Source organism: Thalia democratica, chromosome 4 (genome assembly GCF_965202585.1).
Source record: "Thalia democratica chromosome 4, ktThaDemo2.hap1.1, whole genome shotgun sequence".
NCBI lineage: Eukaryota > Metazoa > Chordata > Thaliacea > Salpida > Salpidae > Thalia > Thalia democratica.
In genome coordinates, this window is record NC_139168.1 from 61,434,456 (window position 1) to 61,460,325 (window position 25,870).

The 25,870-nt window shown below is 25.7% G+C and overlaps 2 protein-coding genes across 2 annotated transcripts; one reads left to right on the plus strand and one right to left on the minus strand.

Moving 5' to 3' along the window:
• The first annotated feature begins 432 nt into the window (after positions 1–432).
• On the plus strand, positions 433–5,140 carry LOC145833497 (organic solute transporter subunit alpha-like). The gene is made up of 9 exons (XM_082940669.1): positions 433–538; positions 1,018–1,172; positions 1,725–1,798; positions 2,126–2,284; positions 2,636–2,738; positions 2,957–3,074; positions 3,340–3,465; positions 4,326–4,450; positions 4,937–5,140. The coding sequence occupies exons 1-9, from the start codon at positions 433–435 to the stop codon at positions 5,138–5,140; spliced, it is 1,170 nt and encodes a 389-aa protein (XP_082796795.1).
• Positions 5,141–10,235: 5,095 nt separating this feature from the next.
• LOC145833993 (CAAX prenyl protease 1 homolog) lies at positions 10,236–11,941 on the minus strand. The gene has a single exon (XM_082941295.1). The coding sequence runs from the start codon at positions 11,935–11,937 to the stop codon at positions 10,573–10,575; it is 1,365 nt and encodes a 454-aa protein (XP_082797421.1). The 5' UTR covers positions 11,938–11,941; the 3' UTR covers positions 10,236–10,572.
• Positions 11,942–25,870: the final 13,929 nt, after the last annotated feature.

A 25,870-nucleotide genomic window follows, 5' to 3' on the forward strand; every position in this document is an offset into this window, starting at 1 on the left:
GAGCGCGTATAAAGTTATAGAGATGGAATTGAATACGATAAATAAACACTTCTTACGAAAACTTTTATAGAACAACAACTTTTAAAGTATAACATACCTATGCTTAACAAAATTTACCTTTAAAAAAAAAAGAAAAAAAGTGACTAATAAAATGCGTAAATGCGAAACACGCACAACAATAGAAGTGCTTGTTTGTTTATCAAGTAAGCTTAGAGAAAAAGCATTTTATGATCGGCTGAACAAAAAAGTTGGTAATTAATGCTTCGCAATAATAGAAATAAAACATGGTTATAAAGTTGGATAACAAAGAAAAAATTTCAACAAGTTCAAAAACAAATCTTTTTTAAAATTTATAACAAAAAGATTATCTGTTCTGCCAGTAGTAGCCATACAAGTTTTATCGTTTCAGTTGACTAAAGTTTACAAGTTTAGATGTCTGGTATTTTAATGAACGAAACAATAAATGACTCAAGTAATGATTGGTGGGCCTGCCCTTCTGAAGCCCCTAAAAGTTGGCAAGTAGCACAGAGAGTAACAGGTTTTTATACGATATGTTTGCTAAAATTTTCGTTTTTTTATAATTCTATTTCAAAGAAATTTCAATTAATTTTGCTTTAAATTATTTTCATATAGTTTTCAAATTTTTAAAACTATTTACTCATTAAATAAAATAATAAATATGTAACGTAATTTATTTTATGTATAAACTTAAAATAATTTTTTTTGTCTACTTAAATCAACATTTGTTGCTTTTCTAAAAACTACATTGCTACTTTTTTTAGTAATCGTTTATTTTTTTTTTACTTTCACTTAAATACAACTTGTCTTTTCATAAAATAATAGTTTAGTTTGATATAAAATTTCACTTAGAATACAAACAAAACCTATAATATCTGGTTAATAGTAGTTTAGTTGGTTTATAAATATTAACAGGGTTGAATTACTGAGATAGAACTAAAACTTTATTTACGCATGTTAATTATATAACAAGACCAGACCAGGTTATATACTATTTAGCTCTTGGTCCGCGCGTGGTGGCAACCATGGTGATTCCGGGAGTTTTCATATTTTTGATGGTTGCAAATTTTGTTGAAGAAGCGGTTTTTCTTGTGAGGAACACGACAAAGTGGAAAGTTACTGCTTACAAGTTGTGGCTGCTGTCTTCGCACCCTGTAAGCCGTTGTTGCTTGAATATATTTTTGAAAATATTGTTATTTTTCAAGTCAAAATATGTATACAATTTTAATTTCTTAGAGTATTAGAACCAAAATTGACTATTCAAACAGTCTATTTTTAATCATTTATTTCTTAAATAAAATTTAAGATACTTTAAAAAATTGATTTACTTGATGGATATTTCTTGATTTTTCTTAAGTTTACTCGTATCTTTGTTTGATTAATTAGTTTTAAGAGTAATTATTTTGTATTGAAAATAAAATTAGTTAAATTTCAATTTGATGAGCCTGTTTAATAATAAAATTGTTGTTGATTGCGATTAATTAGTATCTTAGTTCATGTAAACGTCTTTCATTACATTCAAACAAAACAAATATTTCAGTGTAGTTTAGTTCAATTCAAAAAAATGTATTAGAACATAATTTTGAAACGTCCGATAAAATAAATAATTTTGTAAAATTGAAGTTTTTAAAACATTTTTAAACCTATTTTTACTGAATACTCGCAACAGTATAAGTTACCAATTCTTTATAAATCTACTTATACAGATAATCAGTATTTTCTACTACATTCAGCTTTGGATGCCTCGCAGTGCAAACGTCATTGACTTTACTATTAGCTTGTTAGTTTTGAAGTTTTACATAAGAAAGTGTTAGGTTTATTTTTTTTCTAGATAATTATACGAACTTGAAACAAATGTTATTTTATGAAGCTTTATATGTTCATGATGGTATAAACTAAAAATATGTTTAGCTTTACGCTTACAACAACATTTCCATATGAAAATATCGTATATCTGCATAAATTTTAACGCTTATTTTATCTCTTGCGGTTAAAATAAATAAAAACTATGAAAACAAAAAACTACCAACTATAAATAAAAGTGTTACCTTAAAAAGCTTTTTTTTAATTTTTTAAACTTTATGTACTTAAACAAATACCTAAATAGCTACTTCGCCATAATAGTGAAGAAGTTGTTCACATACATGTTGTACCTGTACGGAGGTAAGCACGGGTTCGTGAACGCCCTCAAGTACAAAAAAAGTGTGAACGGGTACCCATTTCCCTGCTGCTTCTGTTGCGCTTGCAAGAGATCACCCATGACTATGTAGGCTTGAATTTTTTATTTTGGGTTTTAAAATATCAAAAAGTTCTTATATCAATAATATTTTATGATAAATTCAACTTTTAAATTATAAATGTTATAGTTTTGCAAGTCAGCTTTTTCATTATCTTTATGCAATCATGTTTATTCAAAAATATCAGTACCTGTAAAACTTTGTTTTCGACGTTAAAAAAACACAATACAAATGTATAACGTACTTTTTTCGAAAAATAATCTGCGGGAGAGGGTCAAAATTGCATTAAGACAAAATTGCATAACCTGCCTAATTTTCAGACGTAAATAAACACTAAGAAAATTCTCACTAAATTATCAAAACGTCCTATATTGTTAAAGGAAACGAGTACACATGTTGCAAGGTTTGATGTACCATGCTCTTGTGTTCTACCCTCTAATGAACTTCATTGACACGCTTTTGAGAGATGAAGAAGTTGGGGGTGTAAGTTTATTAATTGTAGTTTGATTGATTTAAGTTATAAAAGTATTTTCAGAAACAATTTTACAACTATAGTTAGCTAGACCTTTACTATTGAAATACATTAGTCGTTATTTTTCAACTTATAAGGCCTTGTTTAAACATTATGTTTAATTATATATAGCTTTTAATCAAATTTAGTTTTTTTATACCTTGTGTTTGATGAACTGCTTACTTTTTAGAACATCGTCTACACAGCAATTAACTTAATCTCAATTTTTTCAACTTTTACACTTCTTTACTCCCTGACAATAGTGTACAAGCCTTCTAGATTAGCACTGGAACAATTTAACATAAGAGGTATTTTAAGTTTTTATTATTTTTTTTATACGAAGCTTATACATGTTGTACTGCTAAAGTTAACGGATAAATTTACTTTGCTAATTTTTGATTTTATATTTTTGCTATTAGTTTTTTTGACATTAGATTTTTAATATATTTTAGAATATTCAATAGCATTATTTAAGCTTTTTATTAGAAAATCAACTTATTTATTTAAACTAACTGTAGCAAAAATAAAATCATAGTTCAGTTTTAACACAATACACCTTATATTATTTTTCAGCGAAATACTTTTCAATTCAAGGCATAATAGAGTTCAATACAATCCAGGGAGCTTTTATTAGCTTGGCAGATCGCGTAGGCATTATGTCTTGCAAATTTCCTTATCCGAACAATCAACCTGGAAAAAGTATGCTTTTATAAAGTTATACTTTGAAATTTTACATCGCAAAAACTCGCTAAATTAGATTTTTTTACTGGTATTTTGTAAAATTTTTAACTAAATACGTGCTAATTAAAAATATCCAGTCATTATCTGTTATATGATGTCTTTGTTAACTTATTTTTAAAACAAAATGAAAGCACCTGAGTTATCAACTAGTGTAATATAATAAAGTCGTTAACATGCATTACTTTCATTGTGAATAAAACTTATTAAAAGCTTCTTGTAACAGAGTTAAAAACTTTTTTAAGTCATAATCAAACGTAAGAAAAAATTTAGTTGTATTTGTTTATTTGTTTGAACAGCTTCCTAAAAAGCATAAAAACAGATAATTAGATCATTAAAATCTTTACACTTGAACTTAAACACTTTACGATTTTGTTTTGTTCGGAAATTAAAAGTGTAAATATTTGCTAAATATTTTATAAATGTAGTTTTTTTCTAAGTATATGAACTATAATATTTAGATATTATATAAATATTGTATTAATTTTTGAGAATATGAATTGTTGACCATGTTGAATCTGATAATGGTGTTTTTAAAATTTGAACTCAAAATTAAAATTTTATGTGTATTGTTAGGCCAAAGTAATTTCTAAAGCTATTTGGTTTCGTAGAAAAAAACGATCCTATACACTTTTTATCAGCACATTCAAAGCTTTGAGATTTTTACTGTAATTAGTTATAAGATTAAAGATATAGAAAAAAAAATCTCTTTTGAACTGTAAATATTAACTTTAAAATTAAGAAACGTAACCTACCTTCTAGTTTTTACAAAGAAAAATAAAAAATTACACTTAACATTTTAAAATGTAAACTGTGTACAGCAACGCAAGCCTGGCTGGTAATAATCGAGTTGACGCTACTTTCGCTGCTGGGCAGAAGAGCATACAGAGTTTGCGACGATGAGGCTAAAGTTGTTCCTTACCCGCCCTTAGACGAATTTGGAGAGGTTTTGTTGTTTTAGCTAGTTTTATTACTTTATGCTTCAAAACCTTTATAGTTTGATATTGTTTTCAACTTACTTTAAAAAAAGGTAAATAATTATTTCTCCTCGACAAACTAGTAACCTTAGTTTTAAAAGTAACTGTCAATATATGTAAACACAAAAGTACCGTATAATATTTTAATTTATCGATAACAACAATTTTTGATCATACATCATTTTGATCATCAGACAGAGGTCTTAACTGAGAGTTTCGATCTGATGATCAAAATAATATGATAAAAACTTGTTGTTCACAAAACTTGTGTTTGTCTCTCGGCACTTGAAAGTCCCAGTTTTGGCTTAGATGAATTTTACCTATACTTTATTTTTAAGTCTATAAGTAAAAATTACACATACTTAATTTTTATAGTATTATTCAATTAACTAACAAAAGTTGCATCAGAGTGATTTAAAAAAAGTTAAAATAATCTTTAGATTTTAATTTTACAGCCAATGCCTGAAACAGCATTTAAACGTGACATTCCAGTAAAAGTACTAAACCACTTGCAACCTGACATGGATATGGCTGAAAAAGTCAGTCCAGGCTACGTGGACGAAAACCAGTTTCGTGTACAAATAGATAGCACCAGCACTGTTGTACCAGACAGCCCGTTTGTTAATGAATGCTTTGTTGACGACATTATGATGATATGATGATTCAAACTTGACTTGAATAAAAATACTTTTGTTTGTATTCATCAGCTTGGGTATGGACAAAGTTTAGCTTATAATTTGACGTACTCGTGTACTTTTTTTTATTTTATAACAGAAAAAAAGTGAGTCGTAGTTAAAAAAATCAATTTAAAAGCTTTTTACAAAATAAGAGTCTGTGAATATTTTTGCATAACTGTTTGCTTACTTAAATGTGGTCTGCTTCAAACAATAACTTTTTTAAGTTTTCATTTAAGAAATTCAATTTTAAGAATTTCTATGTATTTATAGGAAAATCAAATACAAAAAGTAAATTATATTTCTAAAACAAAAAATTAAGCTCTTTTTTATATAACTTTAAGTTTTGAAAAACGTCAATAACAGAACTTGTCTTTTTAATTATATCAAAACTTTAATTATTTGATAGCTCAAATGATTGTTTTTTTTTCATATTCTCTTTTTTTTAATTTGTAAAACAAAAGTATTTTTTTATAAATTCCTTTTTTTTTATTAATGATCTATCGTAACCTACTTGCTAGGACCTACAACAAATATTCAAATATACTGCGATAACTTATTGACAAAGTTTAAGAGTCTATCAGTGGCAAGTGCAATGGTTTTCTACACTTAGTCCGTAATGCGTCTAGTCTTGACGAGTTGAGTGCAGAAAGAAAATTTATAAGTGTTATGTAGAAGTAAAATTAAAAGCTAGCGTAACAAAAAAAATAGCAGTTGTTTTGTTTTGACTATTTAAGCAGTATTGATGTGATTTGTGCTACAATCTATGATGAAATTCAAAACGAAACCTTGTTAGAAAAAAAAAAATACATATACAGTTACATCATGAATAAAAATATATAAACGAAAATTTATGAAAATAAATTAAAATTTCTGATTAATAAGTATAAATTTGTTATAACTTTATCCTTTTTATTTGTTGAATCTTAGGATTTTTATAACAAAAAATAGTTTAAAATCCGTTTCAAAAAACATTTAGATTATCTTTTATCAATTAAGTAAATAGTCAAAAGATTCCAACTATTAAAAAAAACTTTTTTAAATCTCTTGAATAATTATTTATAAAACTTTATAAATAAATTTATCTGTTTATATTCTTTGTATAACTATTAAGCACAAAATATTTAACTTTTAATTTATTTATCTTAATTAGATTAAATATTATTAGAAGTAGCTAGACAAGTCATGTTCTACAAAGAGATGGGAAGACTTAAAAGTTTTATCTTAAATATTATTTACAGGTTTTATGCATTTATAACTGTGTTGCTATTTATTAGAATTTCTGAGAATTATTGATGTCAAGTTTAATACCATCTAATAAAACTTGATAACAACATTTGATAACAAAAAAATAACTATTTATGGTATTTTGAAAAATAAAAAACAGGACGCTAAATGACAATTTTTATTTGTTTTAATAAGTTATTAAAAATGTATTTATAACATAAAAAACAAGAAAATACTTGTTGTTTATACTTAAAGTCAAGTAGTTGTTTATTAAAATTATTACTTAAAAAATATTATAATTTATTTAAGTATTAAAAATATTTTTTATAACTAAGGAAACTCAAATTAAAAAGTTTCAACCTAATTAAAAATAAATTTAAATTGAATAAGAAGAAGTACAATGGAATTTAGCATAAAACTAAGGTTATGTTAAAAGTACAAATCACTATAGGAAAATTTAGTTTTTGCATCACAAATAAAAAAGTACAACAGTTAAACAACATTGATAGTTTTTATTAATACTAAATTAGATTTTTGTGAAAATACATTATTTAATTTTTTTAATGCACTGTTTACATACAAGAAAACATACAGCTATTTCTGAATGTTTGAATTTATGATGCAATAGAGTTAAGTTTTAATGTTCAAACGGAGTTTCTGCACAAAAAAATTTCTTTAGTAGTTTAGATTTTTTTTGGTTTTCTGTTTTATACTATCAACTAATTGCGTAGAGTAACATTTAAGTGTTTTTTTTTTAAGTAAGCATAATGATCAAAAAATATTCACTGATTTTAGTTAAAAAACTTTAGTAGTATCTATGATTAGCTTAGTAAGATTATCGTCTAGTTGAAAATTTATATGTTAGGAAAACCTAAACAATGAAAAATAACTATGCCATTAGCAATACTTTCTAAATGCGCTGATGGAAAATATTTTACAGATATTAACAAAATTTATTGTAAGCTATTAAAATATGAAGTTAGCTAATACTAAAAAAAGTATTTATTTAACAAAAAAAAAGAAGTTTGATTACCTACCAAACACAATTTTTTTCAAATGCTAACTTTGTTCCTTGTTTTTAACTTACTAAAGACTACAAATATATGCTTTAACATTTTATTTTCACAGAAGGATACATAAAAATAACTTTGTTTTGCTGTGTTTTAATCAACTTACAATACATTTCTTAACTTTTATTCAATTATCTTTAAAAAATACACTAGATTAAAGACCTAACATTTTAACTTATAATATGTAAAAAACAGTTAACAGCAAATTACGAATTTCTTCTAAAATAAAAAAAAATCTTAAATACATGGAACAACTTGTCTTATCACTTTGTGTTTTGGCTTTGTACAGAAACAAATAGTAACTAAACATAATTTTAGTTTACAAAAAACCCGTAAAGATAGAATTTGAAACTAAACAAAACTGTTCTAAAAAGTACTTTACACAGCTAGACAAAAAAGAGTATTAACAAAAAGTAGTTACAAAAAAAAATTGTAGCAAAAGTAAAGTTTAACAGAATGATAATCTTTTATGTTACGACTTTAAGTCCTTTTTATTTTATTGATACATATTACAGCGCTATAGCTTTATTTATAATAATTCATAGTTATGTTTAGAAATATAAGTGCATCATCATATATTAGGCCAGTAGTTCTTAACCTTTTTTTTTATGTTTTGCCCCTTTTTGGATGGTAATTACTAATTTTACCCCAATATACAAAAAAGTGCTTAATTTTACGGAAAAAATTCTAAATATTTTGAACATTAAGCTTATGAAAATAAAAACAAAACTATAACATTTAAAGAGTTTTTTAAACTTTAACATTTTCTAACTTAAAAAGAATATAATTAAGCAGACAATTAACAAACATTAATTTACATAACTTGTTATAAAGAAAATTTGCCCCCTAAAAGAAGGGAATATACCCCAGGTTAAGAGTCACTGTATTAGATTGTAAAACTTTAGTAACTTTAACAATGAATTGCTCAACAAGGAAATTAAACGAAAGTAATAATGAGAAAGTAATAACCTCTTCTTGCGCCATCAATGGCTTCCTACTTTTCAACAAGTAAGTTTTTATAAAACAACATAATTCTTAACAAAAATAAATAGCTAAAAGCACAAGTTAAATATTGGCGTTGATAAAACTTCAGATGCAGTCGGAAACTAAAGTTGAAGTATTTCTTTAAACAGATAAAATAGTATAAATTATATGTTAATTTGTCAACTGTTTTTAGTTAAAAAAATTTAAGACAAAAAACATATAAACCCGTTTGATATATTAATAATTAATATATTTAAAAAAATATACAATCAAATTTGGAGCTATAACATGTACCTGCATATATCTATTAGCCATGAAAACTTTACATTAAGTAGTAATCGAACAATGAAAAAAATCAAACAGAAGTATTAGACGTTCTTTTTAGTCAAAACAACAGCAAATAAGTATTGCTGAAATTTTTGTATCGTAGATTTATGTGTAGGTGGAAGTATCAATTTCTTTTTAATAATAAACTAACTAGAAAAATGAATTACAGATGTATACTTAATGTACAAATTCATTTAAAAACCACAAAGAATTAAGATTAAAATTTAATATATTACTGGAATTCACTAGATGCTTATTTTAAAAATTCTCATCAACTTTTATTTCAAAGTAATTAAAAAAAAAACACAGTTAAAAATTAACAAAACTTAAAATAACAACAACAAATTTAAACCTTTTTTAAACAAAAACCAGCACTGAATTTTTGAGAACTGAATTATAAAATTACGTGTTACAATTTACTAGAGGTTGAGAGTACTACAAATTTTATTGGTTATGTTGACGAATTCGAATGGGGGTATTTGATATATATAAAGAAGAGTTGAAATTCTAAATTAAAATTTTTAACTTTTTGTACAAAAAAAAACTAGACCGTCAAAAACCTCACACTTTTATTTTTTTGGCCACAAAGTAACTAAAACACTTATGCAATCCTAATCTTATATTTTATAGCTTATGGTAAAGCTTGTATTTATCTGCTTAAGTTTACTAACATTTTAATCACTTGTGGTGTATTACCACGCCGATATTAATACAATACTCTTCTTTATTTTTAAATGCTTACTGTATTTATTGTTGTGTGCTTTCTCGTATTTTTTACAAAAATATGAGTTACCAGTAACTGAACACAACAAAATATTAAGCTATGCATTGCAAATACAAGAAACAAAAATTAACGATAATTCATTTCAAATGCTTCTCCTACAACTGAAAATTTTTAAATTTTATGCTTTTTTTAATTAATCAGCTGGTAAAATTACAGTATATTACACTTTAAGTCATAACATGGTCGAAAAAAAAGAAGAATATTAGGAAAATAAAAATAGTTATTAATTGATGTCAATTAAAAATATGTTTAATTTAAACCAAACTAGTAGTTTTTTAACTATCTAAGGTTAATATAAATTGCATTTAAGGTAACTATAATAACTCACAAGTTCTAATACTGTAGGTTCATTTTATTTTCAACAAAGGGGTTAAGATAGCATAAGTCTATATAATTAAATTGATTTATTTTTTTTCAAGCCACCTAAATAAATATTTGTTTCTAACCAAACTTTTTTTAAATTTTTACCATATTTCGAATCCTCAAAAAAGCTTTTAAAAATTAATAGCATTATCATCCAAAATATAAAATAGTTTAATCAAACAAAACTAAAACTTTGAAACAGAAACAACAAATATTTTTACTGCTATTAAATCAATATCAAGATAACTAAAAACAACATTAAAGAAATTAATTTAATGAAAAATTTTAAGTACTTTTCAATTAAAAAAAGCTAGGCTTTTAAGTTTTAAAGTTCAAGATACAAACTTAAAAAAAAGTCTCAAATTTAAAACTAAACTGAGTAATAGTTTTATTCTATATTAAAAAAAAAATTATGAACCCTTTAACTTATTTTTCTTTTTATAACACAAGTAATTTTAAAATTAATTGTTTTAAAATATTTTCTGTTTTCTGCATTATAAATATCAAATTAATAAAAAAACAAAGTTAAAAAGCTTTAGTTTTAAAATACCATTACAATGTCTGTTATATGTACCCTAAAACTTAAAACACTTTAATAAAAAATAATTAATATATGCAATTAAATCAAAGTGAGCTACAAACACTAAATACGGAAACTAGTTTTACTCAGTTTTTGGCTTAAGTTGGTCCATGGCTCTCATTCTTTCCAGTATTGGCGGATGCGAGTAATGGCGGGCTGAGTACATCCAATCAGCAATGGGGAAGCTCAAGTTGTCCTTGTGAAGCTTTAGCAACGAAGTTTTGAGCAGCTCCCTCTTGCCCAGGTTCACAGCAAACTCATCTGCTTGAAACTCAAACTTTCTGCTGACAATGTTCATAAGAAACTCCTCTACTTCATTGAAAGGGGAGAAAACAAAAGTGAAAACAACCATGAGCCTTATGAGAATGGGCTGTTGACTGGCAGGAAAGCCAAAGGCTTCAAACAAAAAGCTTTGCTTCATCAGCTTTCCAAATAAGAAGAACATTGTAATCAGCTTCACTTGCATGACTACCAAGTTCTTGAGCATGTGTGAATGGTACCAGTGACCAAGTTCATGACCCAATACAGCAACCACTTCCTCTGTGTTACAACCAATCTTTTTATTTTCTGTCTTCTTACTATCAGCCTTTGGTCCCTCTTCCTTGGTTTCTTCATCCCCTCTTCCAACTGGAGTATAATCTTCTAAAAGAGTATCATACAAAACGATTCGCTTGTTCTTGTAAAACCCATACATGTAAGCATTGCTATGAGATGAACGCTTTGATCCGTCAACTACATACAATTTTTTCAGAGGGTAGTCTAAAGACTTTGCAAGTTCTTCAATTTTTTGCTTAAGTTCTCCTTCAGGAAGTGGGTCATATCTGTCAAAAAGTGGAGCTATAAACTCAGGATAAACATGCAGCAGAACCATACTAATGGCAAAGACTGCAGCCCAGGCATAAACATAGAAATAATCTCCACCCCATTGAACAATTTTAATGAGAAGAGCCATAATTGGCAGTGTAAGTACCATTCCTAAAATTGTCTTTTTTACCAGGTCCTTAAAGAAAAAAGGAAGATCCATTTTGTTGAAACCATGCTTTTCCTCAACAACAAATGTTGAGTACAAAGACCATGGAAGGCCTGTTACCAGTCCGTAAAGAGAACCTAGAAAAAGAAAAACCATCGACTGAGTGATCTCATAACTTTCATTGTAACCAATGAATGCAGTTATTTGGCCAGAAACAGACCACAAGTAAGCATAGCCACCATAATAAAGGATTAATGTACTTTCCAATTGAGAATATAAACCTTGCCAGAAACCAAATTTACATTTTGTTAAAGAGTAACTCCTTGATTTTTGAAAGGTTTCGTTATCAATAATTGAAGAAAGTTCTTTAGGAACTTCTGTGTTATTTTTATATACTTTTTCTTGTCTTTTTCCAAGATAGAGCTCCCAAAAGTATGTTACCCATGAAAAGGCTAGAACTGCATTTAATACATCCATTAACACTTCTGAAATAAACATAAGATTAGTACAATTATTCTTTATTTTATTTTACCAGAAAATGTATTTTGCAAAAAACTGTGCTTTTAGGTAATTTAAGCTTTTATAAATGTTCCTAATTTATATATGTCGAACATATACAACTTTAACAAATTTTAAAAATGTTTGAGATTTTAAAACTATTAAAATTAAATTTAAAGCGCTATCTGTTAATCATTACAAAAATTAGGTGTTTGTACATTATAAGAGTTTAAAGATTTTAAAGACCTTTATAAACTATGTTAGTCACACACCATTGTTGTCAATAAAATTATAACGTTTTTTTTACTTTAAAGGTTGCAATCAAAGTTCTTAACTTTGACCAAAATCAAATTGACCAAAATGCTCATACCAAAACGCTTTAGACAAATCAAATTTTAAACATAAACTGACTTATAAGGAAGATTTTAACAAACAGAAAAAGAAAAGAAACAGAACAAGAAAAATAATTTATTTCAACCCACCATTTTGCAAATCAGTAAAAACAAATATAGGAAAAATGTTTTTTGAATTAATCAACAAGCATTTTAATCAAAACAACAGTCTAAACAAGTTAATAAATAAAAGCAACTGTAAGTTAGCGTATAGTTGCATGAGCAACATAAAAATGTTAATCCAAGGACACAACTAAGAAACTTTAATTAATGTAGAAAAAACTGAAAATGCCGACAAAGAAGAGTCACTATGTAATTGTAGAAAGTGAAACAAAAACTTATTCCCGCTAAAAAACAAATGCCTAACTAAGAATGTTATCTATAAAGCTACGGTCACGACAAAAAAATAATTAAAGCAATATGTAGGAAGCACGGGAGGAACTTTCAAAACAATGTGGTATAGCCATAATAGAGATATAAAAGTTTACAAGGAGAATGGAACCGAACTATCGAAATATATTTGGAAGCTAAAACGCAACAACACTAACTACAACATCAAATGGGAAATTTTACTCCACATCGGACACATAAGGAAACTGCAGAGAAAAAATGGAAATAGCGGACGCTGACAGGGAAACATCGTTAAATAAAAGGAACGAATTAATATGCTCTGGTGTACATTTTAAAAAGCTTTATTTCAAAACTTAAGAGCATCTTGATAAGCAAATATCTACTTTAATTTGTACAAGTATTTAAACCAATATTTAATTACGTCACAATACAATAGTCAAACTTTTTTAAACGAGTAAATTTAACATAATGATTTAGTTAAAGAGATGATTTCTTTGTTAGTTATCTACAAATTTCACAAGGCCACTAAATGTTAGTAAAATTATTTTTTATTGTTTATTTATTTGTTTAAGTTTTAAGATTGTATAATTATTAAGTAACGTACATTTTTCTAAATTTAGCCTAACAACATTAAAATCATCATATACTAGTAACTTTAAGCTATAAGTTTTAATTAGATTTTATTCAGTTTTTTGTTATAATTTTTTTTTAAACTTCTTTTATTTCAAGTGTAACCTAATGTCTTCCTACATGTTATTATAACTGTTTAAAAATATAGGTTTAATCGTTTGCTAACAAAAGATCCTAGTGAATAAACTTCACTGGAATATAAATAAAAACAAATTATACAGTAGTTTTCCTTTATTGTACCAACATATGTTTCTGTGTGTTAACGAATCAATACACTTCAACTGGGTTCTGTAAAAAAAAATTTACTGTAATGAAAGAAAAGAAGCATAGAACAAAGTAGGTGTATACATGTTTTCATTAAAATATTTTCTACAGATAATAGTTGTTAATAGGTAAAATACTTAATACTAAATCCGACTGTTATAAAACTATATAATATTTGTGATTATTAAGTCTAAAATAAGTAAAGTAAGCTAAATTACACAACAAAACAACAAATCATAATATAAACAAACAACTCACGTTAATGGGAAAAATAACTGATTCAAATTTTACTGTTGTTAACTAATGAAAAAAAATACATTCATTACATCTAGTAATTACGTCACAATATAAATGAGGTTATTTCAACTATTTAATTTGTATTGCAAAGTATATCAATTTAGTTTTTATGTTTGTAATCTATTTTGAACAAAAATAAAACATTAACCATTAGTTAGTGTATCAATAAATTTAATAAAACTTAACAACGGTGAAGGCAAAAAAAGTCACAGAAACTCTATGTAAAATGTATATTATATATTGAAAGACGGTAATGATTGAATTAAAATTATATACAATAATTGATAATGTTTTATTTTTGTTCAAAATTGATTACAAACATAAAAACTAAATTAAAATACTTTGCAATACAAATTAAATATTTGAAATAACCTCATTTATATTGTGACGTAATTATTAGATGTAATGAATGTATTTTTTTCATTAGTTAACAACAGTAAAATTTGAATCAGTTATCTTTCCCATTAACATGAGTTGTTTGTTTATATTATGATTTGTTGTTTTGTTGTGTAATTTAGCTTACTTTACTTATTTTAGACTGAATAATCACAATTTTATATAGTTTTATAACAGTCGGATTTAAAATTAAGTATTTTACCTATTATTAACTATTATCTGTAGAAAATATTTCATTTTAATGAACACATGTATACACCTACTTTATTTTATGCTGCTATTCTTTCATTAGAGTAATTATTTTTTTACATAACCCAGTTGAAGTGTATTGATTCGTTAACACACAGAAACATATGTTGGTACCATAAAGGAAGATTACTGAATAATTTGTTTTTACATGCTATCATATAAATTTTTACAGATTTTAAACAACTGAAGATCTTGTTTTCAAACGGGTGAAACATTGTATTGGAATAAAATTTAAAACTTATCATTGAATAAAACTATAATATTAAAACTTTGAATATTTTCTGTAAAATTTTTCAGTTAAACAAAATTGCAAATTGAAAGTATTAAACAAAAATTAACCAACAAAGTTTTTCTTAATCTAAAGTTTAAAACTCTATTTTCTGGAAGTACGCTAACAGATATTAATAAAACTAGTCAAAATAAATATAAATCTACTATTGAAACCATTTATAAGAATTTTTTAGTTTTAAAATATTTTGTTGATATTTATTAAGCTACGAATTGCTTTTTACTACATTATTAGATTAAATTTACTTTTAAGATATAATGGGCAAAATTTTGAGATTTGTGGGTTGTAGGTCGCAAAGTTTACCTTAACTTAAGCAAGCTAATATACTACTACACTGAACATAAACTACTTAAAGTAATGCTAAACTCATCTTTACTAGCCTGACAGTTAAAATTAGGAAGAGGAAAAACCACCGTGTTCCTATTTTCTTGTGAATGTTTCAAAAGGTAGAATTATATTTTGAGAATGAATAATTCCAAATAATAAATGTATTTTCAACAATCAGTTGTCCCTGATATACAGTAAAAATAACAAAATATATATTTATAATTAATAAAAAAAATTATGGTAAAAGTTCATTATATTTTATTTTACATCACCAGATGTAGATAATACTTAAATCCTAAGTTTTAAAGACAGGCCCTAAGAATAAATAAAGAATTTATTAAGATTTCTATTCTTTTAATCATAAAAGAGTGACTGTGTGACTATAAATTGGCCAGAGTCAGCCTGAGTTTGTTGGTAAAGTTTAAGAAGGCAAATAAAATCTTGGTTAAGTACTAGTAGCTGCAAGATGAGACTTATACTTTTATAAAAATTCGGACTTGAAAAAATTAGCTAAAACACAAACATACCTTTTAAGAAAATATTGACCTAAAATTTTAAGAAGTTGATAAAAACTATTTCAAAATTTACAATAATAAAACTAGCTTGGTTTTTCAAAATACCTTTAAACTTGCTTAAGCCAGTCTTACATGGTTGTCACAGATCAAGCTGAGAAAAAATTTCTGACTTTTAACAAAAGTTTTCCTGACTTTTCTAAATCAAACTCTTAATTTAAACTAATTCTAAAATACATAATATAACACTTCAAACTATAAAAAGCTTTGAATCTAATTTTTATAGATATTAAAACAACAGTTTTTTTGCTGAATTCAATCATCTGACTTCCATTACATCACTTGAAAGATCTGTGTATGATTGATGTATTTGCAATAAACTGCTCTACCATCAAAATACTTGTATCACTACCTTATAAACATAGCTTGTCTAAAAAAAGACATATTTTTTTTAGCATTTCCTAACATAAATGTATTTAAATAAATGAAACAACATATAATCAACTTTTACAATTAAAGCCTTAAAACAATAACAAACTTTTATAATTAAAACCTTAAAAGAATTAAGAATTAAATCAAACACTGTTTTTTTTTATATGTACTAAAATTTATTTTCTCCGTTTCTATATTAGCACTTCAATTCCTTCATCTGGTCAGCATCCAGTTCATTTTCTTGGCAGTTAAAACTATTTGCCTCATTTTATTTAAATCGTTCTCATCTGCTGCCCCTACACTTGTCAAAGAGAATCTTTTCTATATATCTAGCTACAATTTGTTGGCTTCACTTCTTTTCTTTTTGCACTCATTTATTTTACCTCCAATTTTACTGCCTTAATTATTTACTTAAACAAAACACTTTTTGATTCTAAAATTATGTTAGATAAACTTTTGTGTATATATCACAGTTTTACTATGGAAGTGTCCTTGATACAGATCATTAATACTAAAAAGCTTACAAAAACTGCTTGTTTAATATGTTAATAGAAAATTTAGTAGTTTTATAAAGGAACAAAAAACATTGGCAAAAGTCAGCAGAGCAGAAGTCTGGACTTTCGTTTGCCGCAAGACAAGCTCAAGTTTAACTTTAAAGGGTTGATCATGCCAATTCGATCATCAGACCACAAGTTTTGGTAGACTGAGACCGGTTTCGTCCTTATTAGGACTCATCAGTCAGTCACAACCAAAAAACTTGCAGTTGTCAATCCACAAACGGTTTATCATGCTTTCACATGAAGCACCCATTTGCTGGCAATGATCAGTGACGTTAGCATTGTCGTTTGCCGTGTAACGTTTAAAACATTGTCCACTAAGCAAGACATCTGGTACGCTCGTTTTAGTACAATCAACAAAAAACATCAGCAAAAGTCAGCAGAGCAGAAGTCTGGACTTTAGTTTGCCGCGAGACAAGCTCAAGTTTAACTTTTTATAAAGGATAATTTATTTATTTATATTAGATGAAGGCATTGGAAATTAAATAATTTTATAAATTTCTGGGAAAATTTTGCAATTTTAGTCTGATTTAAAGGATTCTTAATTAAATTTTTACCATTTGAAGGCTTTGGAAAATAAAGAATTTTGAAAATTTAAACTGATAAAATTTGACTTTTTTTTTTAATTTTGTCAAATTTCCTGACTTTTCCTGACTTTTTTCTAAAACCACCATTTTTTCCTGACTTTAGTCATTTTTTTTAGTTTTTCCTGACCTAGTTGCAACCCTGGTCTTAGTATTTTTATAAACCTCAAAAGTATCAAAGTAGCCTGGGTTAGAAGTCAAATAAGTAAAAACAGGATTGTCATTCTTTGAGTCAAAAAACTGCCGAGTTGCCCTGAGATTTTTAAAAAACCTTTAAAAAAACTTTTCCCACTCAAACAAACTATTTTTACCTTATGTTCATTTTTATTTCTTAATAGTTAATTTATTTATAATTAACAGGAAGGTTGTACAAGAATACTTCTGCATTGAAAGTTCCCTAAACTTATGAGCAATACTGTATTTGGAGTTTAGACGCTATTAAGTCTATACACATTTTTAATTTTTTTACTGAAAACAAGAATTTTTACTTTGTAAAAAACAACTTCATCTATGAATTAAGGACATAAAAAACACTATAATTTTGATATTCTATATAAATAACTAAATTTAAGTTTATTAAAACATATTATTGCATAATTTAAATTTTATAGTTCTAAACTGTTTATATTTTATAAAAACTCAAATTATAATAAATATTAATTTCAGATTTAAAACTAAAATGTCATATCTAAGAATAGTGAAGAACTAGCCGCAAGGCTAAAAAGATTTTAAACAAGCATTTCAAAATCAATAAAAAGCATGTTCTTGAAGAAAATTGGTTTTATAAAAGTACAAGTTACTTAAACTAAATTAATAAAATCTTGTTCCAATTATATGTCTAGAGAATTAAAAAAAAAAACTATACTGCTATTCAAAAAATAAATAAAAAAAATATCCTGCATTACCCTGAGATTTTATAGAATTTCAAAATACCCTGAGTACCCTAAGTGTGTGGCAAGTCTTGCAAAAGTATAATTTTTTTTTTTTACATTGATAACTATTTTCTAAGCTGAACAATGGAATCACAATATGGTGAATTTTAGTTTCCTGTTTATTAATTTAAGCCATAGTTAGTACATATTTTTTTTACAAAAAGTAAAACTGGCTGTTGAATTATTATTTGAAGTATTAACTACTTGTCAGTACTTATATAATAAAAAGTTTAAATAACTTTTGAGATAAAGTCATTTTTATAAAAAATTTCCCATACAAACCTATGGACCATAATTTTTTCAGAGTAAATTTTATTTGAAATTAAAAAACTCACAATAACCTACCTAAATAATTACTTTTTGAGCTGGAGACCTCAAAATTTTAAGAAACAGTTATTGAAATTATAAGAAAAACTTATGAAAAAAATTGAAAAACAAACTTTATTACTATAAGTAAAAAATAGAAATTATTGGTTAAAGTCTAAAAGAACCAGCTTGGACTTACATATGCTGTGAGACAGGCTAAAATTAACATAAAGGTAAAATTAACTAACCTTTTGATCAAACCTTTTTGTTAACTTGAGCCGGTCTCACTACAAATGTAAGTCTAGGCTAAGGCTCTGTTAAACTTTTGCCAAACTTTTCTTTGAATGTATTCAAAAGACGATTAACAGCTGTCTTGCCAAGTGGACAATGTTTTAAAATTTGCACGCATTTAGCAAAATATCTTTGATCATACCAGAAAACAGTAGCTTCATGGTAAAACATGGTAAACCATTTGCAGATTGACAATTAAAAGTTATTTGGTTGCGACTGACTGACAAGTTTTAATGAAAACAAAAGTGGATTGCAGTCTACAAAAAATTCTGCAATTTGATGATTGAAGTATTATGATTTTACCTTTATGTTAAAAAATAGGAAACAAATTAATTTTATTGTCTACTTTAGAAAAATAAATTCTTTCAACAAAAAAAAAAGTTTTTTTTTTATTATTTCATTTAGTGCCTTCCATAAAATATCTATGAAAATCACAATCTTGATTGTTTATATCTGAAAAATTCAATTTAAATAAAATAATTACAAATCAACTAATAGTTTATAATTATACTTAAAAAACTAATTAAATTACCATTTTATGGGCTTAACACTCAGTTAACTAAGACAATAAATAAAATAACTTGAAAATATTTTGCTGTTTTTACTTTATATTAATGATTTACAAAACAACACTTTTTCTAAGTGTTAGTTTTTCAGATGACATAATATTATATTATTCATTTCAATAAAAAGACTGTAAGAGATAATACCTACCTTAACTAATAACTAGTAAATATATTGATGGTGGTTAATCATTAAAAAAGTCAAACTAAATACTTATAAAAGGAGCAGCATGTTCTTTCATTAATTAAGGGCATAGGGGAATAAAATTAGTGAGATTATCAAATTTATGATAATGTAATTTGCTTCAAATTAAACAACTGAAAGTTTTCAACTCAATTAGCTTTAGAATAGTTTGGTTTTGGTACTGATTTTAACTAAAAAATTTAAACATAACTCACTCATTTTTGAAAAAAGTTTATTAATTAATTTCATTTAGCGCATCTTCAGAATAATATTGCTAAAAACTGTTAACATTATAGTGTAATTTTATTATATACAATGAATTTGAGAAGTCTAGCTAAAAATAGTTACGTCATAAAGTATAAAAGTCTGTTTAGAAAAAGTTTAAAATAGAATTGAGTTGTACTAAGCTAATTTGAAATAAGTAATTTATAAGACAAAATAGTTTTAATGAGAATTAAGGAGATTAGTTATATTTTATATTCACAGTTTATTATAAACAAAACAATGATTCACTCTTATATTATTGTATATAAGAGATCATCAGTTTCTTAAATATTCTGAAACAAGTTTTTGATCAAACAAATGGAAGGAATCAAACAAAATAATAAGCAAAAAAAAAAAGAAAAAAAAAGTATTGAAAAACTTATGGTTCAAAACTTTATGGTCTAATACACTTATGTTTAAAACTAAAATGTGTTACTATTGCTGCATTAATTTTTACTGATAAGTATGAAATGTTAGTGCTAAAATAGGCTATATAAAAAAACAAAACTTTATAATACTAAACTTAAGTAGGAATTTAATAGTTATAATATCTGTTTGAGAATTTTATAGACACTTAAGATTAAAATCAAAATAATTATAAATAAACAAAAGTAGTAATAAACAGAACTCACATGGAAGTTAGTTGCAAAATAAATAATACAATAATAAACTTAAAGTTTGCAATTGGTAAATGTTTTAGTTAGACTACTTTTTTTAACTTAGCTTTATGACGTAATTATCTTGCTGATTGGACTGATATACAAAATGAAATAATTTGTTTTTGCTATAATTTCATAAAATTTTGCTAAATTGTCATTTTGAAGAAGGTTTATGTAATAAAAATTTATAATTTGGGATCATATTTTAATGTAAAATAAGTTTCTAGAGGTAAAGATAACTCTATACAATTATAAATAATTCAAGTTACAAATTAACGAGTGATAGTTTAAGTTTTAAAGCAGAGTTTCTGAAAATGAGGGCAGATTGCAAACAGTTCATACCTCTTATTCAAGTTGGTCTTTTTGTTAGCATTGGTTATCTTTTTTTTCTCTTAAATACAAGACTTGCAGATGTTGTGTATGTTTTTAATTTCCAATATGTGGTGGAGGATGCTCTATTTAAAGTCGTAACTGATTTTGCTGTTTTTCAAATGCCAAATGTATTTTGCTAGTTTGTTGTCTTTATAATTTTTGAAGCTGTTATTGTGACTGTACCATCTATTTTTAAAACTGTTTCCAGTTGAACCTATACAATTTTTGTTTACTTTGCATATGATACCGTGGTTTTGTAAATTAAATTTTTTACTAAACATTTGTTATTCAGAGGGCATAGATTCTTTGAGCGGCAGTTACAGAATGGAGTATTAGTGGTGTTGTTTTGTTTGTTGGTTTTGTAGGTTTTTAAAAAATTTTCTTATTGTGTTTTTGTATTATCAACTTAATATTGCTCATACAACACTATTTATATACTTTTTATTAAATTTTTAAAACAAGCAATAAAGTGCATTTATTTTAGAAGTTAGATTGAAAAAGTACTGTATAAATAGCAAATAAAATAATATCAAAAAACTATCAAGTATGACTTAGCAACTTTTAAACACAAATTTAAAAGAGATATATTACTAGCTAATATTAAGCTTTACTTAACTAACATTTTTAAGGGCATAGGGGGGGGTAAACACCCTTTTTTAGTTTTGATCTTATTTTATATAGTTTTTACTAAGCTACAAGATGCTTTTTACAGATTTAAAAAATTCAAAATATTTTTTGAGATATAGACGGTCAAAGTCGGAGGCAACAATAGGATCCTTATGGGAGGCGCAAACTAAAACGGCAAATAACTAGAAATCACTAAAAATCTATCTCCTCCTACGTTTTTTGAGATAACTACCTCAAATTTTCAGGAAATGTTCCTTGCAGTATTTAGAAAATTCTGTCGGAACAGATTTTTAAAAAATTAAAAAATAAAAATTTTATAACAAAAAAACAAAAAAAAAACTGTTTTTTTTGTTTATTTTTTATATAAAATTTTTATTTTTTATTTTTTTCAAAATTCCTTCCGAAAGAATTTTCTAAATATATCAATGAACATTTCCTGAAAGTTTGAAATAGTTATCTCAAAAAACGTAGGAGAAGATAGATTTTTAGTAAAATAGTCTATTTTTGCCGTTTTAGTTTGCGCCTCCCATAAGGAACCTATTGTTGGCTCCGACTTTGACCGGCTATATCTCAAAAATTATTTTGAATTTTTAAAATTTGTAAAAAGCATCTTGTAGCTTAGTAAAAACTATATAAAATAAGATCAAAAACCAAAAAAGGGTGTTTACCCCCCCTATGCCCTTAACATACACAATGAGGTTTTCATTTCAGATAATTTTTTCTCAGAGATCTAATTTATGATCATAGGTACTTAACTGAGTGAAAAGTAAGGGATGTTAACCCAAGAAACTTTAAAGACCAGAAATATACATAAGCATTTCAATATTAAGTAAAATAATACACTACTTTTCAGAAGTCAGTTAAAGTGCAGTAAACTTTAAGTTGTTACATTCAGTTTCAATGACACAACTACAAAAACTTGTTTACTGATATAGGAACTACATTTTAAATTCTTAGGTTTATTTTCTTTTCTTTAAAATATTTAAATTTTTTTAGAAATCAATAAAAGTTTTTTATCAGTTTAACACAGAGAAATGCCATGATTTTATAAATTGACTACTTTTCATACTGTTGCTGATTATGTTCATTTTGTTTTGATCATAAAGCTGTTATAATGTTTTATTCATCTTAAATTAATGCATATCTATTTTATAAAAAAAAACATACAAAAGCTTAAACATACTTTTTTCAAATTATTAAGTTATACCTTTTTTTTCAAAAGTTAACTTTAAAAAAACATCAGTAACACTTTCTATATACACATATAAAAACATCATCTTTTAATTATCATATTATAAATTTTTCTATTTTAAACTGCAATAAAGTAGTTGAATTACATTTTTCTTCAAACTACAAACTTATTTTTACAATTTATTTTATTCCAATAAATCTCATTAACAGTCTGTACTCATTTTACTGATTCTTGTTACAACTTCATTTTTATTCATAAATGACAGAGTACCAAGAATAACTACTGTCATGCAAAACAAAGTACCAGTACATAAGCTAAAGGAAGCATAAAAAATAAGTTAGTGTTTTAAACACTAAATAAATAGCCCAGAGAGACAGGTAAACCATGTATATGCTAAACTTTGTCAGTCTTGATATAATAAAATATATTAGCCATATCAAAAACAGTATCATTTCAATTTCATACAAACTTCAATGCTTTTTATTGTGTGTTCTTTTATTTTTCTTTACAGTCTAACAGCTTCAAAGTTATTGATTTAAAGCAGTAATTTCTACTTTTCAACAGTAAATAACAAATTTTTAGTTTATTCAATAAGTAAAAATTTAAGAAATTTTTAAGTTGTACTAGCAGACAAGTGGGTAAAGTTCTTTTTACTCATTTTTTTTCTTAACAACAAGACACATCATTTTTAAATATAAGCTGTTTCATAGTATTTTAAATTACCCTTACCCACAACTAATACTAAAATTTTATCCAAGTATTTTAAATAAAAAAGTGTAAAATTATTAAGTTCTTTTTTTAAGTAAATGTCGAATCACAAAGCGTCTCTTTTGCATTGGTCGTCTCGTCACTTAAGCACAGAGTTTTACTTTTGCACGGAGCATCATTTTACTAGGATTATTAATTTTTAATTTACAAACGAATTTAATAATTGTTAAGTATATATCGAATAATATAGTTTTGATAAAACTTTAAAGCGAATATAACATTAAATTTTTGAACTTAAAAGAACAACCAAATAAAAGTGACGCTTTGTGCGAAAGTTACGCCGTGCGTTCTGACCCCTTCACTTTTTTTAAGTATAATTTGTCAAATGCTAGCTTCAAACTTAAATAAAGTTATATTAATAACATAACATACTGTTTAGAAAACAGATACCTTAAACAAATGCTACAAAAATAGCCTGGGTTTCGCATACAAAAATAAAACAAGCTCGAGTCAGTCTGATTTTTTAAAGATACCTAATAAAGGTTAAAAACAAGCTGATTCGGACTTTGATATAACAAATAAAAGTTAAAATGTCACTTAACTTTTAAAGCAATGATTACTGTTTTTCTAGATAGTAAGTTCAAGAAAACACTCACATTTCGCTATATTAATGTCAAGATCTAGCAGTCAAAATGACAAGGTCAGCTTTTAATCAACTATTTAAAAAAACAATAAAAACTAAAAAAAAACTATATCATTTAAAAAAATTATGCCAGAAACAGCATAATCTATTTAAAACGATTGGTTATATAAAAGTAAATAAACTTATTTTCAACAAAAACAAGTGCAACTCTTCATCAATAACAAAATAAAAGAAAACATTTTAAGTAAAGTTGCATAATAGAAGTTAGAAGTACATAGTGCATTATAACTGAAAGACAAACAAAGCGCTCAAAATTTTTGGTCCTAGGGTATACTGCACAAAACAACCTTTCGGCTATCAAGTCGCACACTATTTGGACATCTTTTAAAATCTTGTCCAGGACATAACTTATACAAGAATCTTAAATTGTAAAACTTATGCAAATTGGTGCAGGGTTATCTTTTATATTAGGCTCTTATTAATAATATTTTTTTTATGAAGTTATAGTAAATTTAAAAGTTAAAATTAGGTACAGCTGTTTTCAAGGAGTGCAACTAATAACTGTAGTAATTCTTTTATAATTTTTACATCGTATAAATACAATATTTTAAAAATAAGTAAAACATCACAAGGAAATGTATTAACATATGTAAATTACTGATTCAAAAACTTTTCGGTTCAGTATTAAAGCTTTAATTTTTTTACTTTATGTTTTAAGGAATAACACAGGCTCCAGTAAACTAGTATAAAATCGATCCTGGTATCTAAATTACAAGTATACACAAACTAATTTTATAAAAATAAAGTTCTAAAAGTTTTTATTTTTCAAAAGAAAACTTAAACTTACAATATCATTTTAAGTCATGTTTTGATACGAACTGATTTGGTTAACTACATGTTGTATTAGAAAGTATTTAATAGTAAACTGTTTGGATTTTTAATTGTTTTGATGTTTAATCTATATTTTTTTGAACGATCAAACTGTATTCATCTTTTTTATTTTTTATTTGCACTAAATACTGTAAACCAAATTTATTTCACGCTATTATCGTCAGTGGATACATAGCAATAAATAAAATACAATTTTAAACTTGTATAGTAATAATCCTAATAAACATGTCTTAATTAAATACAATTTGAATTACGCAAAATTGATTTAAAATACTAATTATGATCAAATTAATCAAGTACAAAATATATAAATACCAAAAAAAAAGCACTATGTTAATAAAGCAAAACTGCAATCAAATTTCTGCTTGTGTTGATAAGTTTTTGAGGTCATCTGAGAAAGAAATAGAAAAAAAATGTTTGAAAGTGTGAATACGGTTAAAAGATCGGCCGTTGCTGAACATTTAGTAAATAATTGAAGTGTGCGGAAAATTTAAATTCGGACAGACTTAAAATATATAAATGTTGTTGCAGCATTTTTGAACTAATTAAAGTGAAGGCTACCCTCTGTAGGAAAATAGATAGCAAACCTACCGTTTGTCGGCAAAAGAAATTTGAATGCAATGTTGCTTTATTATTCACTTAATGTTTTATTGGTGTTTATACTTTTTTTTATTATTTGATATTGATCATAATTAGTGTTTGAGTTTTTTTCAATTAATTGATATGTAATTAAGACATGTTTATCATGATTATTACTTTTACATTTACTGTTTAAGTTGAAATTTGTCTTTTATTTATTGCTATGTATCCACTGAAGAGAATAGCGTGAAACATATATGGTTTATTTAATTGAATATCTTTTAAGTACTGTTCAAAAATTTAAATAAAAAGTAGGAGTAAACAGTTAACACCGGAAGGCTTGTTTATTTGTTGCGTATAACTTTTTTCATAAGGTAAAGCTAAAAATTGAACTGATTTTGTTTAATTTGTTAATTTATTT

Excerpts from the sequence above, each read along its gene's own strand:
- LOC145833497 (XM_082940669.1), top strand. The coding sequence starts at position 433 with ATGTCTGGTATTTTAATGAACGAAACAATAAATGACTCAAGTAATGAT. Across the intron at positions 3,466-4,325 it reads GAACAATCAACCTGGAAAAA|CAACGCAAGCCTGGCTGGTA; the intron begins GTATGCTTTTAT and ends AACTGTGTACAG. Across the intron at positions 4,451-4,936 it reads CCTTAGACGAATTTGGAGAG|CCAATGCCTGAAACAGCATT; the intron begins GTTTTGTTGTTT and ends TTAATTTTACAG.
- LOC145833993 (XM_082941295.1), bottom strand. The coding sequence starts at position 11,937 with ATGGATGTATTAAATGCAGTTCTAGCCTTTTCATGGGTAACATACTTT.